Genomic DNA, 12,562 nt, shown 5'->3' with positions numbered 1-12,562 from the left:
CTATTTTGGCAGTGAGTAGGCAGTTATGAGAGCTTCGTTGTGTACCCGCAATATGTGGCGAGCTCACGTTTCGGACAGGAGGACTGTGGAGGAAATGTACAATTGTTTGGTGCAGAAGGGTGTGCTAAGGGAAGAGCCCGGACAGAGGCTGATGGTACAGGCCTGTACGAAACTGGCGAATTCGATAAAGGTGCGTGAGAGTTCTTCAGGGAAAAAAGGAGCGGAACCCCCGCTCGCGAAAGGGTCGGGTGGTAAGGGCACGTTTGCCAACTCTGGTGGCTACAGTGGAATTACTAGTAGTTATGCCCGTCTGGAAACATGCAGAGCGTTGGCGCAATCGCTTTGGCACGCGGGGTCGCACTTCCTCCGGCGTGCATCCCCCGACACTGTTACGCGGGACATAAAAGTCCACTGGCCGGAGAATCTTGGTGTTGATAAGAGGACGGGGCTCTACCTGTGGGGGGACGTTGGTATAGGTAAGACGCTTGTTATGGATCTTTTCGAACTCTCAGAAATTCCGCACGTTAGCAAGAGGCGTGTGCACCTCCATTCGTTCATGTGTGATTTGGTCAAGCGACTTCAGAAAGCGGAGACGGAGTTACGAGACCATCGTCTGCGGCCAATGGACACAGTGGTGAATGACATTCTTCAGGAATCACCAATTCTGTGTTTGGATGAGTTTCAGACCATCGACGTCACGCATGCATCACTACTAGCTGGTTTCTTCTCCATCGCGCTGCCACGGGGCCTGATACTGTTCGCAACAAGCAACCGTCCACCGCAGGACCTTACCTCCATCTCCGATTCTTTTGCGAGGTGTGTGCCGTTGCTGTGGTACTACTGCGACATTGTTCACTGTGAAAACATCCGAGACTACCGCGAGAACGCGTCTACCGGCCACCACGATGCCATTTTCCTCCACCCCAACACGATCGAGGCAGCGGCACAACTCGTCCGCCGTGTAGAGCGTGGCATCTCGGGTAGTCGCACGTGGGTAAAGGGGGCAACCATATGGCTTTACGGACGGGAGCTCGTTGTCCCGTACCACTGCGGCGGGATTGCTTTGTTCGATTTCAGGGATATTTGTGGTGCGCTCGGACCCCCCGACTTCCAGTGCCTTGCCAAAACTTTCCACACGGTTATAATTACAAACATACCGCAGATCAGCAGGTTAAATAGGAACGCAGCGCAGCAGTTTGTTATTCTCGTAGATGAGCTATATCAATTTAATGTGAAGCTCCTCTTTACGAGTGAAGTGCCATGGGGCCAGCTTCTGCGTGACGGCCTAGGGGAGTCGCCTTCTGTCGCCGATTCCTGCTATTCAGAGGGAGAGGATGAGCGGAGTGGCTACGCAGCTTATTATGGTTTCCGTAACGAGGAAGAGTTGTTGAGTTTCAATCGTATAGCAAGTAGACTGAAGGAAATGGGCTGCCGGCATTATCTGTTGCGCGACCACAACCACTTCGTTGTGTTAGACTATAATTTCGCTGCCCTTCTGGAGTAGGGGGAGTTCCTTACCATTTCGCTCCCTATTAGTTTTCCCACATTGCCTCCCTTCACCCATCCACCTTAGCTTATACGTATTTACCCAAACGCTAACACGACTCAACTTTTAGTGTCTTATTTTTGCTTTATTATTCCTTTCCTTCTTTTTTTTTCTGTTAATTTACTTCAAATTGCATATCTTGTTTGTTTCGCTGCTCCCATGTTGGACAGGCAAATGCTTTGTGACGACAAACGAAAGACGAGACCTGTGGGGGGGGGGGGGCAGTTGCCCTCCTCCTTCTGCTTTTAATGCGTGTGGGTGTCGTGCGAGCACGGTTGTCTGAGTGTCTGTAGCTGCCTGTCATCTCTCGCTCCTGTTACTTTTTTCACGGTTTCTCTTTTCCCTCACTTCGTCCCTCGATCGTAAGTCTCGTTAGCGACCTTTTTTTTTCGTTTGGCCGTGGTGGTGGGTGGTGGTGTGGTTCACTGGACATCCGTGGTGCGCGGATAGAATCTTCTTTCGGATAGCTGCTCTGCTGCCGATAAGATCGGCACCGTTCCAGGCGTCGGCTGGGTTTGTTGGTATGGTTCTCCCCTCACCACATTGGAATTATTGTGAATCCTTCTATGCGCCCGTGACGGAGGGCGCAAGTTTCCGCATTCAGACAGATTCTGTGAAGGGCAAAGGGCTCGTTGCTCAAAAAAAAATACGTGAAGGAGACGTTGTGCACGAGGAAACTGCCCTTTGTTGTTCGCAGAACCTAGACGACCACCTTAGCAAGGTAGCCGTGTGTGGAAACTGTCTTCTTTTCCTTGAAAGCCCAGCACAGTCTGTGGCTCGAGTAACCAAGGATGAGGCATTAACCTCAGCACTGCCATTTCGTGAATCCTGCGCCGATATCCGGCAGGTGCCGTGCGTGCGTTCAGAAAGCGGTTGTGCGATGGTGTTCTGCTCGGTGCGGTGCAGGGAAGCGGCGTGGTCGCGTTTCCACCGGTGCGGCTGCCGCGGCAGGATGTCAGAGGAGCAGAAGGGTGCGTATGATGAATTCGTTACTCACGATTGGAACCTGGGAGCTCTTAACTACTCCGATACTGTGTTCCTAGGCTTCCGCTTTGTTTGTATGGTTGTCACGAATATACGCTTCCACAAGCAACCAGTAGATGTCGCTTATCAACCCGTATCGCAACTTGCCAAGTTACCGCTTACTGACTTCCGGCTCACGTACCTGCTGGGCCCTTCAAAGGAAAATGGTGGGATTGTAGCGGAGAGAGGAAGCGAGAGCAGCAGCAAAAGTGGAGGTGAGGAAGATGACAACAGTGGGCAGCAGTGGCAGCAACATTGGTTGAGAAAACTGGAAGAATCCCGCTGTACCAGCGTGCATCGCTACTCAGCGGAAGACAGCCACGCAGCAGGGGTATTCCTTGAGAAGGGTGTCGAGCTTCTGGACCGAGTTCTACGCTTCACAGATGAGGAACGCCACTTCTTCACACCCACGCGATGGTCGGAGCTCCTTGGTGCGATGCTATTGAACGGGCAAGAGCGCAGTCGACCCTCATATTACGAGCAGCTTAAATGCAAAGTGAAGGTTATCCCCGATGCTGCGGCTAGGATGGACGCGTTCGAGGAGAAGGTGCGGGCAGCCGGCTTCGACGCCCGGCAGTTGATGTGCGGCTCGCGTGGGCAGGGGATCTACACGATAGGCTGCCTTTTAAACCACTCATGTGAGCCCAATTTGCAGGTTCTCTACACTGCTGTGGGCGACGAAACATTGTCCATTGAAGCCCTTCGAGACATCGAACCCGGGGAAGAGTTAAACATAAGCTATGTGGACGAGACGCTGCCATACCCACAGCGCCAGCTGATTTTGTATGAGCATTACTTCTTCATTTGTAAGTGTCCAAAGTGCACTCGCGAAGCCCCCGATTGGGAGCGTCAGGTCAATGGAAGTGAGAAATAACCTTCTTCCCGCGGCAGAGGGCATGTGGATCATTAGAAGTGAGCACAAGAAAGGGGGATTGTCTATTGAAGATGGTGGTGTCAACACGCCCCTGTCTGGCACTAAGTGATTTACTACGGTGTACGTTGCATCCTCCTTGTATTTGTTTCTGATTCCCTTTTTGCTGTGTTGGAGCCAGTTCATGAGCGACAAATGGAGAGGAGGGTGCGTGCAGCGGGGTAACGCGCTTTGTGTGTGGTAATGAAGCGCGAACGTGTGAAATGGGAAGTGGGCACACACACACACACACACATATATATATAGCAGCTGTTGCAGAGCCATGGTGTTTGCGTGTGTGCGCGTGTGTGTTCTTAATCCTGAACGCTGCTTGTGATAGAGGGGTGGTGGGAGGGGGGAAGAATGTACCATTGTTTGCTTTTGCACGCCCACCACTCTATGTATATCTTCCACATTTCTGTCTTCAGAATTACCAGTGTTAGATAGAGGTTATATATACGAAGAAGCCAATCTAAGAGAAAAGACACCAAAGAAATATTTTGTTTTTTCCTTCGGCCCGGTCGCTGGCGTTCCTTTTCCTTCATTTTAAATTTTTGTCTTAAATGCCGCGGGTTCAGCGAGTGCGTGGCCTCAGTTTCCGGCAAGAGTACGCCTGCAACGACCTCTCGTGCGCGGGTTGCCGCGGCAGCCCAAAATCGTCCGCAACTCAAGCTCTCATCGCGCCGAAAGACAAACGACTAGCAGACCGTCCCACCATTGTATTGGACCTTGACGAAACACTCGTGTACGCCCGTGAAGGACCCCTTTACGTACGCCCCGGACTGGAGGAGTTGCTGCAGTTCCTGGACGAAAACTGCGAGACGGTACTTTGGACAGCCGGCATGAAGCACTACGCGGAGGCGGTGGTCCGTCATATTGATAGACACAATGCAGTGCACCACATGATTTACCGCAGCAGCGATTGGTTTCGCGGTGGATCCACAGCAAAGGATCTTTCGCTGCTTGGCCGTGACGTTGCAACGACGATTGTTTTCGAGAATACACCCGACTCCATCCGTGGTTTTGAGCAAAACGGCGTCTTGGTTGCTGACTACGTGGGAGGGGAGCTGGAAGATCACACACTGTCAGCTATTTTGGGACTTCTTCGCGACTTCGTGGAGCGCCGCCGTCACGATACAAACCTTACAGTCCCAGAGTTCATCCGCTCCTCGCACCGGTTGGAACAGAGAGAAGTGCCCACCGATGATGGCGACATGATGCTTTGCTACTGCCTTATTGTAAGGGAGGGCATGTACGGTTACGATAAAACAAACGAAGTGGATGGGGGCATGGAACCGTTACACAAGCGACGTCACAACAAGTTGGTGGAAGCCAAGCGTCGGTGGAATCTGTTAGTCCGTTGATATTGGCAAATGAGGGAATTTAAGAGATGTTTTCCAGGAAGAAGGGCGAAGGACTTAAAGTGGAAATAAAGCGCATTGAGGTGGATGCTTTTATCACCCCCCCCCCGCCGCCGCGCCACCATTGCTGCCCGGTTTCCTTCTTGGTTCTCTCCTTTCGTTGCTCTTTTTTTTTTTTTTGTCAATCTGCTTATATGTTGATTTATATTCCTTGTTGTACACTGTTTCGCCACCGCGCCCAACACCGAGGAGTTATTTATTGTGCGTTGTTCCAGACACACGCACACAAACACACAATTTATGGGCACGGGGCTACGGCACGGAAACCCCATTGCTGTTGTTGTTGTTGATTTGTTATTATTATCTGTCTGCTAGTTTCACACTCCCCTCTTCTTCCCGTAACAGTCGAGTGCGGCTCAGTGCATGGGCCGACCCGTGAGGAAAAGAAAAAAAATGTGAAGGGATGAGAGGAGGGTAATTTATTTTTATTTTATTTTCGCCCCCTCACATATACGTGTCCACACGCTCTTTCTGTGTTTTTTTTGTTTTGTTATGGCCGTTCTTTGGTTTTGTTTGTTTCAGGATTATTACTTTTGTTATTATTCCTTTTATTACTATTATTATTTTAGTTGTTTTCACATGTGCGGAAAAGCTTCGCTCATTCCCACCGATATGACACTTTTTTTTAGATTTTATTAGCCCGCAGTTGTTAAAATTCCGTTTTCACTTCTCTTTTTATTGTTTCGTTTTGATTCTTAATGCTGCCATTCGTTTCTTAAGTCCTACTTTATGTTCCTTTTATTTCCCCTCCCTTCCCCTCCTTTTCGATATTTTGTTTCTATAAAAAGAAGAAAGATAAATATACAAATGTAATATATATATATATATATATATATATGCTTTTCTATATTTTCGTTTATTTTATATAATTACTTTTATTATTTGTATGGTCGTATTCCATTTTGGGAGTCTGGTGTTCTCGTTTTGTTTTATTTATATTTATGTTTGTAACTATCTACCGTGTGGGCCGTGTCGTCAGTCTTCCATCCAGTCATTTTATCTTAATTTATTTCTTTTAAATTTACGGGAGAGCCGTTTGTGCACGTGAGGGAAAAAAGGGACTTCAGCCATACCTCTTTTTTTTTCCTTTAAGACGAAACGGGTTTATATATATATATATATATAATTACAATTATAAAGAGAGGAAATGGTAAACAATCATAATGATATCATTTTCAATATTACCACAGGCAAATACATGTTGCTTCACTTTGTTTGTATGCTTTTGCATGTTTATATTCGTTGCTGTCGTTCTGTTGATTTTATGTTATCTTTCTCCCCTCATACACCAGTGAATGTATAAGTAAGTAACTGAAGAAAGGCAAAAAAAAAAAAGAAGCAAATAATTAAAAGTGATCGCTCTTGGTGCGTCGTTGCTTCTGTGTCTTTCTTTTTTGATTATTATTATTATTATATATATATATTTTTACTTACTCTCCCTCATTATTGCGCTGTCCGTTTTTCCAAAACGCATCGTCGTACACAAAGGGAAAATAAGATAATATGTAAATGTACAAATGTGGCCGTGTGTGTTATTTCCCATTAAATATCAATATCAAATAAACTAACGGCTGAAAGTGCTCATACCCATTGGTATATTTATGAATGTTTTATTTGTTTGTTCGTTCGTTCGTTCGTTTTTGCTTCTGTGTTTTATTATTATTATCATGTTTTTCTTTGTGCACCTTGTGTTTAATAATTTTAGTTATCGCAAGTGGCTGCACCTCATTTATTTATTTGTTTGTTTCATTCTACACCAACTCCGTTGTCAACGCTTCACTTTATTTCACGTTTTTTTTTCTTTTTCTATCGTTTGATTTCTTTTTTTTTTTTTTTTGAATGTTGTCTGAAGGTATTTCAAGGCAGCGTGAAAACAGGGGTGAAAAGGGATGATTTAAGCGGAGAGTGAAAAGGAGGAGGAGGAAAAGGACAAATACATTTTGTTATTGTTGTCTTATTTTCCTTTAACTCATCCGCATTTAGTTTACTACTCATTCATTTCCATTCCTCTCATCTTGCAGCGTGTCAGTGGTTTCCTTGATTTGTTTGTCTTATCATCATATTATATTGTTGCTATTATTGTTATTCTGATTGGTAGTAGCGATCATAAGTGCTGTCAAGTTATGCGGTCTGTTGTTGCTTTCACAACTTCGCCATTCTTTTTTTTTTCTCTCTCACACAGTCATGTGTAAATATAACTGAAATAAAGCGAAAATGAATATATTTGTGTTTATGTGTTTATGTGGGTCAGCGGTGAAGATGTTAATTACGGTGATGATGTTGTCGTTATTGTTTTTATTGTATTTTTTTTTTTTTTGCCGCTGCCGCCGTGACGGAACCGTTTTTCATACGTCACTTTTTAGTTATGCGCACCTGTACCAAATGGCACAAAAATAATGAAGCATAACGTAATATGATGTGGCATGTCATGATTTAGCGAATTCAAGTGATCGATCGGAAGAGTAAAGAAAAGAAAAAAAGAGAAAGAAAGAAAGAAAAAGGTAATTGATGCAGAGGGAACTTCACTTTATTTTATTATTTACTCACTTATCTCTGCATATATATTTTTATGCATCTTGTTGTGATATCATCCCTCCCTCTCACTTATATTTTCATTTTAAAGTGCGTGCGCATGCGTTTTATTTGTTTTGATTATTTATTTATTTATTTTTGGTTGTTTCCCCCTCGGATTTCATGAATTTTCCTTTCTTTATTTTTTTTTCTCCGTTTTACTTCTTACCTTTTATCTTAATTAAGATTTATTACTTGAGAGTGTAATCGATCGTTTTGAGGAAAGCGGAGCTCAGGCACAAAAAGTGGCATATGCGTGCATTGCTCAGTGGGAAAAGTTTTTAAGGAAAGGGACCGTTGTTTTTCTTTTCTTCTTTTTTCCCATTCTTTGTTTTCATCTTTTATGTTGTTTCACTTTCATTTCGCTTCACCTTATCTAATTTTATATCTTATTTTATCTTCTTCTCATTGCGTATTTCAATGATAAGTCTTCTGCTCGTTTGTTACATTTGCTCCAAATTCTCATGCCTCATTTAGAGTTATTAAGAAAACAAAAAAAAAAAGAAAATGATTGAATCAGCGAATTCGCCCTTGACTGAGTGTTTGTAAGTTCTCCAAGAGAGGTCCAAATGTGGTCAATACCCACTTTTCATGACTGTTAATTATTTTGTGGGAATTATATATATATATATAATAATAATTATTATTATTATTATTGAGGTTATCTGTTTCTCGCACCATTCATCTTTCGTTCGCTCTCTTCTTTTTCCATTTTCTTTTTCCCCCTTTCCACACCTTTTTCTGCTACCAGGCACTTGAGGGCTCTGAAATAACAAAAAGTATACAAAAAAAAAAGAGGCAGAGAAAGCATCGAGGAAGAAAAGCGAGAACAACGTATTTTAGAAACAAGGAAGAAAGGAGTAAGGGACGTAGTAAAGGAAAGTTAAGAAACCAGTTGTGCTTCTTTCCTTTCACATTTTATATTTTTGCTGTTGGTTTGTGACGTTAAGTGAGGGTGGTGACAGTGCATTCACTCACGTTGAAACTTCGGGAAAATGGAAGCGGTTCTTCGCAAGGTGGAAAAGCTCAAACAGAACTTCCGGCACAGCGGCGGTGGCTCAAAGTTTTTCAACACCGCGTGGCGCGGAGAGGGAACGGCGCTGCAACATGAGCTTAACAGCAATGATAAGTCGCGCCAAAAGAACGCCGTGAAACGCATTATCGCCGGAATGACGATGGGCCGTGACGTGAGCCATCTCTTCATGGATGTCGTGAAACTCGGGCAGACGACAAATCTTGAGCTTAAGAAGTTGGTTTACCTATACGTTCTCAGTAACGCGAAGCTGCAGCCTGGGAAGGCTCTCATGGCGGTCAACACATTTCTTCAAGACACAACCAACCCTTCACCAGTCGTGCGGGCGCTCGCCGTGCGAACGATGATGTGCGTGCGTGTGGATTCCGTGACGGAGTATACACTGGAGCCCCTCCGTCGCGCTGTCAATGACTTGGATCCGTATGTTCGCAAGAACGCAGTCATTGGTATAGGAAAGCTGTTCCACAACAGCAGACAATTATACGAGGATCAGGGCTTCAGCACGGAGCTTCTAAAATTGCTGACTGATAAAGCTGCCGTTGTTGTCTCCAATGCGGCCGCCGTGGTGATGGAGGTCAACAGCAACGGCGGGACTCCAATTGTGTTGGAGCGTCACCACATTATGCACTTGCTGGACCAGATACCTGGAACCACAGAGTGGGGGCAACTCAACATCTTGGAGCTTGTTTCTTGCACCCGGCCGGGCGACGATAGATTTGCAGAGGATGTTGTCTCGCGCGTTATGCTGCAGACCAATCACACAAACCAGTCTGTTGTCATGGGAGCCATCAAAGTCATCATCAACTACTTACCTCACTGTGGTCAAAGCACAGTAAATGAGGTTGGCGTGCGGATTAACTCAGCCCTCGTGACACTGTCGAGAGGCGATCCCGAGGCACAGTACGTTGTGTGCAAGAACATTCACGCCCTGCTTGTCATATTCCCTAACCTTCTGATTAACAACCTGGATTCCTTCTACGTTCGCTTCTCGGACCCACCATACGTAAAGCTGGAGAAGTTGCGACTCCTGCTCAAGCTCGTCAGCAATTCCTCAGCAAATGGCATCCTGAAAGAGCTGGAGGAATACAGCACCGAGGTGGATCCATTCTTTGTCGAGGAGGTGGTGAAGGGAATAGCCGAGCTCGCACTTAAGATTGACTCAGTTGCGCAGAGCTGTGTGGCTCTGTTGCTGCGTATTGTTAAAAACCGCCCCGAGTTGCTGCCACAGGTGGTGACAAGCTGCAAAAATATCACCCGCAAGTACCCAAAGTTGCTTGTGCTGGGCACTCTAATCTCGGAGTGCGGGGCGGACGGCGTAGTGGAAGAGGAGGCGAAAGTGTCACTCATTTGGATGTTGGGTGAGTTCTGTGAATTTGTTGAAAACGGGATGGACATCATTCGAAAATACATTGAGGAACTCATGCTGCATGAGCCACCAGTTCAATTGAGTATCCTTAGTGCCGTTATCAAGATGTTTTTGCGCGATCCTCAGGGAATGGAGCCGACCCTCAACACTGTGCTTGACGCACTGACAACACAAAGCAGTGACCCCGATATACGCGATCGCGCCTATGCATACTGGCGGCTGCTTTCCAAAGGTATTGGCGTGGCCAAGATGAAAGAGATCGTCCATGGACACCATGCTGCAGTTGCCGTGGAGTCCACATTCAGCGATGCTATGACAATGGGAGATTTATTAAAGTCTATCAACACAGCTGCAGCGGTATTCGCAAGACCCGCCCAGTCGTTTCTCCCACCCTACGGCTTCGTCACTGAGGACGGTAGCGATGAAGAAGAGGAAGATGAAGAAGCGGAGCCGCAGTCCAGTGAGCCACAGGTGGGAAGCACCGAAGCTGCGCAACCGTCTCTCTTCGATTTCGGCCCACCAGCGGCATCGCAGTTGCCGGCGGGACCAAATAATGCAGCAGCGGGAGCAGCTGCAACCAGCCATAGGGATCCCCTCGAAGACCTGCTCGGCGGCGGTCTGCCAGCGGTACCGCCAAAACCAGTCGTTCAACAGGCGTCAACTCTGGATGATTTGTTTTCATGAAGGGAAGAAAAGGGTTAACAGCCAAATCCGCAACTGCTCTCCCACCGTTCCTCTTCGTTGTACGTACCTTTTCCCCTGCTGGACTGTGTGGATGTGTGGATGGACTTTGCTTTTCACGCCCCGGTAGTTTTGAATGTTTTCTGTTCTTCTACCCTTATTGTTGTTCGCTCTCTTTATTACTCTGAAGAGAGTGGAGGAGGAGAAGCGCCAAAAAAAAAAGAAGACAAATCTAAGTGAGGGAAGGGAAAAAAGAAAAGAAAAGAACAGAACGCTAATCATTAAAGTGCCGTGTGCGGGACTGCTACCGATAGTGATGACCTCACTTCCACTTACTCCTCGAACCCTTTCTTTATCCACCTTTGGTGAACCGCCTGAAAGGAATGCGAACATCGACATTCGTTTGCTCGCTTGCTGGTAACATCTTTCCTTCTTATGCCTACGGTGCCCCTGCTCCCCCCCCCCCACAAACTCCGCTACTTCCCTCTCACTCGTACACCTTCACTGTAAATCGCGAGCCTTTTTTTGTTTTAATCCTCCCTGTGGTTGTGAGAAGAAGTAAAGGTTCATAGTTATGTTCCGCCGACTTTCTTCAAGTGCAAGGGCAGTTGTGGCGGCCCGCTTCTACACACCGCCTGAGGGATTGAAGAAACTTTACGCAAGTGACTTTGAGAACTCGAAGTATCCGTTAAACATTGTTCCCAGTGATAGTGTGCTCTTTGCCAAGTTCCTGTACAAGGCGGCAGAAGAGAAGGGAAACTTTGACAACATCTTAAGCGATTTCCAGAAGATAGCAGCTGCGGCCTCCAAGCTTCCTATCTTCTGGGAGCGCACGGCAGTTGTTGAAAAGATACCCGAGTTCAAGCAACTCTCAGAGCCCACCTTTTTCACACTTGTGTGGATGCAGAACAACGGTATGCTGGAACTCATCCAAGAGGTGGCGGAGGTCTATGAGACATTTGTTAACGCAAAGCAGAAAAAGGCCGTGGCGAAAATCTTTGTCGCCCCTGGCGGTGAAAAGAACGTGGAGGAAGCCCGCCGAGTCGCGGAGGAGCTGCACAAGGGGTTGAAGGAGCTCGCTGATTACACTCTCGTTTTGAAAACGGTCGTCGACCGCACGATTGTCAAGGGATTCGCGGTAGAACTTGCGGGTCAGTACGTGAACAAGGCTGAGGGCCAACAGAAGCAGGCGGGTCGGGCAGATGAGGTGGATTACACGAATCTTCCCGCTCCTAAGCCACAGAAAACGGTTTGGGATGATAATATCGAGACGGAGGTCCTGCGCAAGTACCTCGACGGTCTTTCCCAGTATGATATGGAGGAGGCGAAATATGGCGTTTGATGGTCGATATTGAGGGAATGATAGGGAAAGAAAGATTGGGAACACTGTCAGTTGCCGACGCATGTTGGAGGAGAAGGCGAGAGCAGTGTAAGTGAAATGAAAGGTTGAAGCGGTGGTATACGCTTGGGAAGATTTGCAGACGCCGAGAAGGAGGCGGCCATTATCCGAAGGAGGGGCAGAAGTTATTGCCCCCTATCTTGTACGGCTGGTGAAGCGAAACGTTTAGCCTCGTGAATCAGCGCGGTGTGTGTACGTGGCGGGGAAGAAAGAATGAGGGTGATAGGGAAGTAGAAGCCGAAATAAAAGTAGGAAGAAACTCCGATCTGAGGGGTTGGTTTCTCATCCTCCCTTTTACTTGTGCATGAAAAAGGAATGGGAGACGCAGTGGGGAGGAAGGGAGAAAGGATGAAAGACCCTTACCCCATGGTGGTGAGGAACAACCACCTTAACGACACAACGCCACTTCGTTGTTAATGTAAACTTCCGTGTCAGATCACAGTGGTTTCAGCACGGCAGCGGCCCTCATCCAACGTGGGATTGGTAAAGCATTCCTATCGCCATCTTCGTCATCGGCATTGCCCACTGCTTTGTGGCACTTGAGAAAAACTAGGGGGTTTCGTTCGTGGTAATAACTTCTCTTTCTTTTTCTTTATTTTTTTTCTTTCGTGT

The 12,562-nt window shown here is 46.6% G+C and overlaps 5 protein-coding genes across 5 annotated transcripts, besides 15 other annotated features; all 5 read left to right on the top strand.

The window, feature by feature from the left end:
- Positions 1 to 25: 25 nt before the first annotated feature.
- On the top strand, positions 26 to 1,504 carry Tb10.6k15.2460 (ATPase, putative; the record flags this gene model as incomplete). The annotated part of the gene is made up of 1 exon (XM_817948.1): positions 26 to 1,504. The coding sequence occupies one exon, from the start codon at positions 26 to 28 to the stop codon at positions 1,502 to 1,504; it is 1,479 nt and encodes a 492-aa protein (XP_823041.1).
- Positions 1,505 to 2,069: 565 nt separating this feature from the next.
- Positions 2,070 to 3,443, top strand: Tb10.6k15.2470 (hypothetical protein, conserved; the record flags this gene model as incomplete). The annotated part of the gene is made up of 1 exon (XM_817947.1): positions 2,070 to 3,443. One exon carries the CDS (start codon positions 2,070 to 2,072, stop codon positions 3,441 to 3,443), a length of 1,374 nt encoding a protein of 457 aa, XP_823040.1.
- Positions 3,444 to 3,715: 272 nt separating this feature from the next.
- Positions 3,716 to 3,735: a microsatellite.
- Positions 3,736 to 4,042: 307 nt separating this feature from the next.
- On the top strand, positions 4,043 to 4,843 carry Tb10.6k15.2490 (hypothetical protein, conserved; the record flags this gene model as incomplete). The annotated part of the gene is made up of 1 exon (XM_817946.1): positions 4,043 to 4,843. The coding sequence occupies one exon, from the start codon at positions 4,043 to 4,045 to the stop codon at positions 4,841 to 4,843; it is 801 nt and encodes a 266-aa protein (XP_823039.1).
- A 96-nt stretch (positions 4,844 to 4,939) lies between these two features.
- Positions 4,940 to 4,960: a sequence feature (GC_rich).
- Positions 4,961 to 5,315: 355 nt separating this feature from the next.
- Positions 5,316 to 5,337: a sequence feature (AT_rich).
- An 86-nt stretch (positions 5,338 to 5,423) lies between these two features.
- Positions 5,424 to 5,465: a microsatellite.
- Positions 5,466 to 5,695: 230 nt separating this feature from the next.
- Positions 5,696 to 5,738: a microsatellite.
- A 17-nt stretch (positions 5,739 to 5,755) lies between these two features.
- Positions 5,756 to 5,784: a sequence feature (AT_rich).
- Positions 5,785 to 6,005: 221 nt separating this feature from the next.
- Positions 6,006 to 6,025: a microsatellite.
- A 272-nt stretch (positions 6,026 to 6,297) lies between these two features.
- Positions 6,298 to 6,329: a sequence feature (AT_rich).
- Positions 6,330 to 6,513: 184 nt separating this feature from the next.
- Positions 6,514 to 6,539: a microsatellite.
- Positions 6,540 to 6,691: 152 nt separating this feature from the next.
- Positions 6,692 to 6,737: a sequence feature (A-rich).
- Positions 6,738 to 7,369: 632 nt separating this feature from the next.
- Positions 7,370 to 7,398: a sequence feature (CT-rich).
- Positions 7,399 to 7,551: 153 nt separating this feature from the next.
- Positions 7,552 to 7,572: a sequence feature (AT_rich).
- Positions 7,573 to 7,768: 196 nt separating this feature from the next.
- Positions 7,769 to 7,877: a sequence feature (A-rich).
- A 208-nt stretch (positions 7,878 to 8,085) lies between these two features.
- Positions 8,086 to 8,128: a sequence feature (AT_rich).
- Positions 8,129 to 8,466: 338 nt separating this feature from the next.
- Positions 8,467 to 10,554, top strand: Tb10.6k15.2500 (adaptin complex 1 subunit, putative; the record flags this gene model as incomplete). The annotated part of the gene is made up of 1 exon (XM_817945.1): positions 8,467 to 10,554. The coding sequence occupies one exon, from the start codon at positions 8,467 to 8,469 to the stop codon at positions 10,552 to 10,554; it is 2,088 nt and encodes a 695-aa protein (XP_823038.1).
- Positions 10,555 to 10,763: 209 nt separating this feature from the next.
- Positions 10,764 to 10,823: a sequence feature (T-rich).
- Positions 10,824 to 11,125: 302 nt separating this feature from the next.
- On the top strand, positions 11,126 to 11,893 carry Tb10.6k15.2510 (hypothetical protein, conserved; the record flags this gene model as incomplete). The annotated part of the gene is made up of 1 exon (XM_817944.1): positions 11,126 to 11,893. One exon carries the CDS (start codon positions 11,126 to 11,128, stop codon positions 11,891 to 11,893), a length of 768 nt encoding a protein of 255 aa, XP_823037.1.
- Positions 11,894 to 12,562: the final 669 nt, after the last annotated feature.

This window comes from Trypanosoma brucei, chromosome 10 (assembly GCF_000002445.2).
Source record: "Trypanosoma brucei brucei TREU927 chromosome 10, whole genome shotgun sequence".
NCBI lineage: Eukaryota > Euglenozoa > Kinetoplastea > Trypanosomatida > Trypanosomatidae > Trypanosoma > Trypanosoma brucei.
Note: the sequence above shows the minus strand (reverse complement) of the source record. Positions and strands in the feature narration are given on the sequence as shown.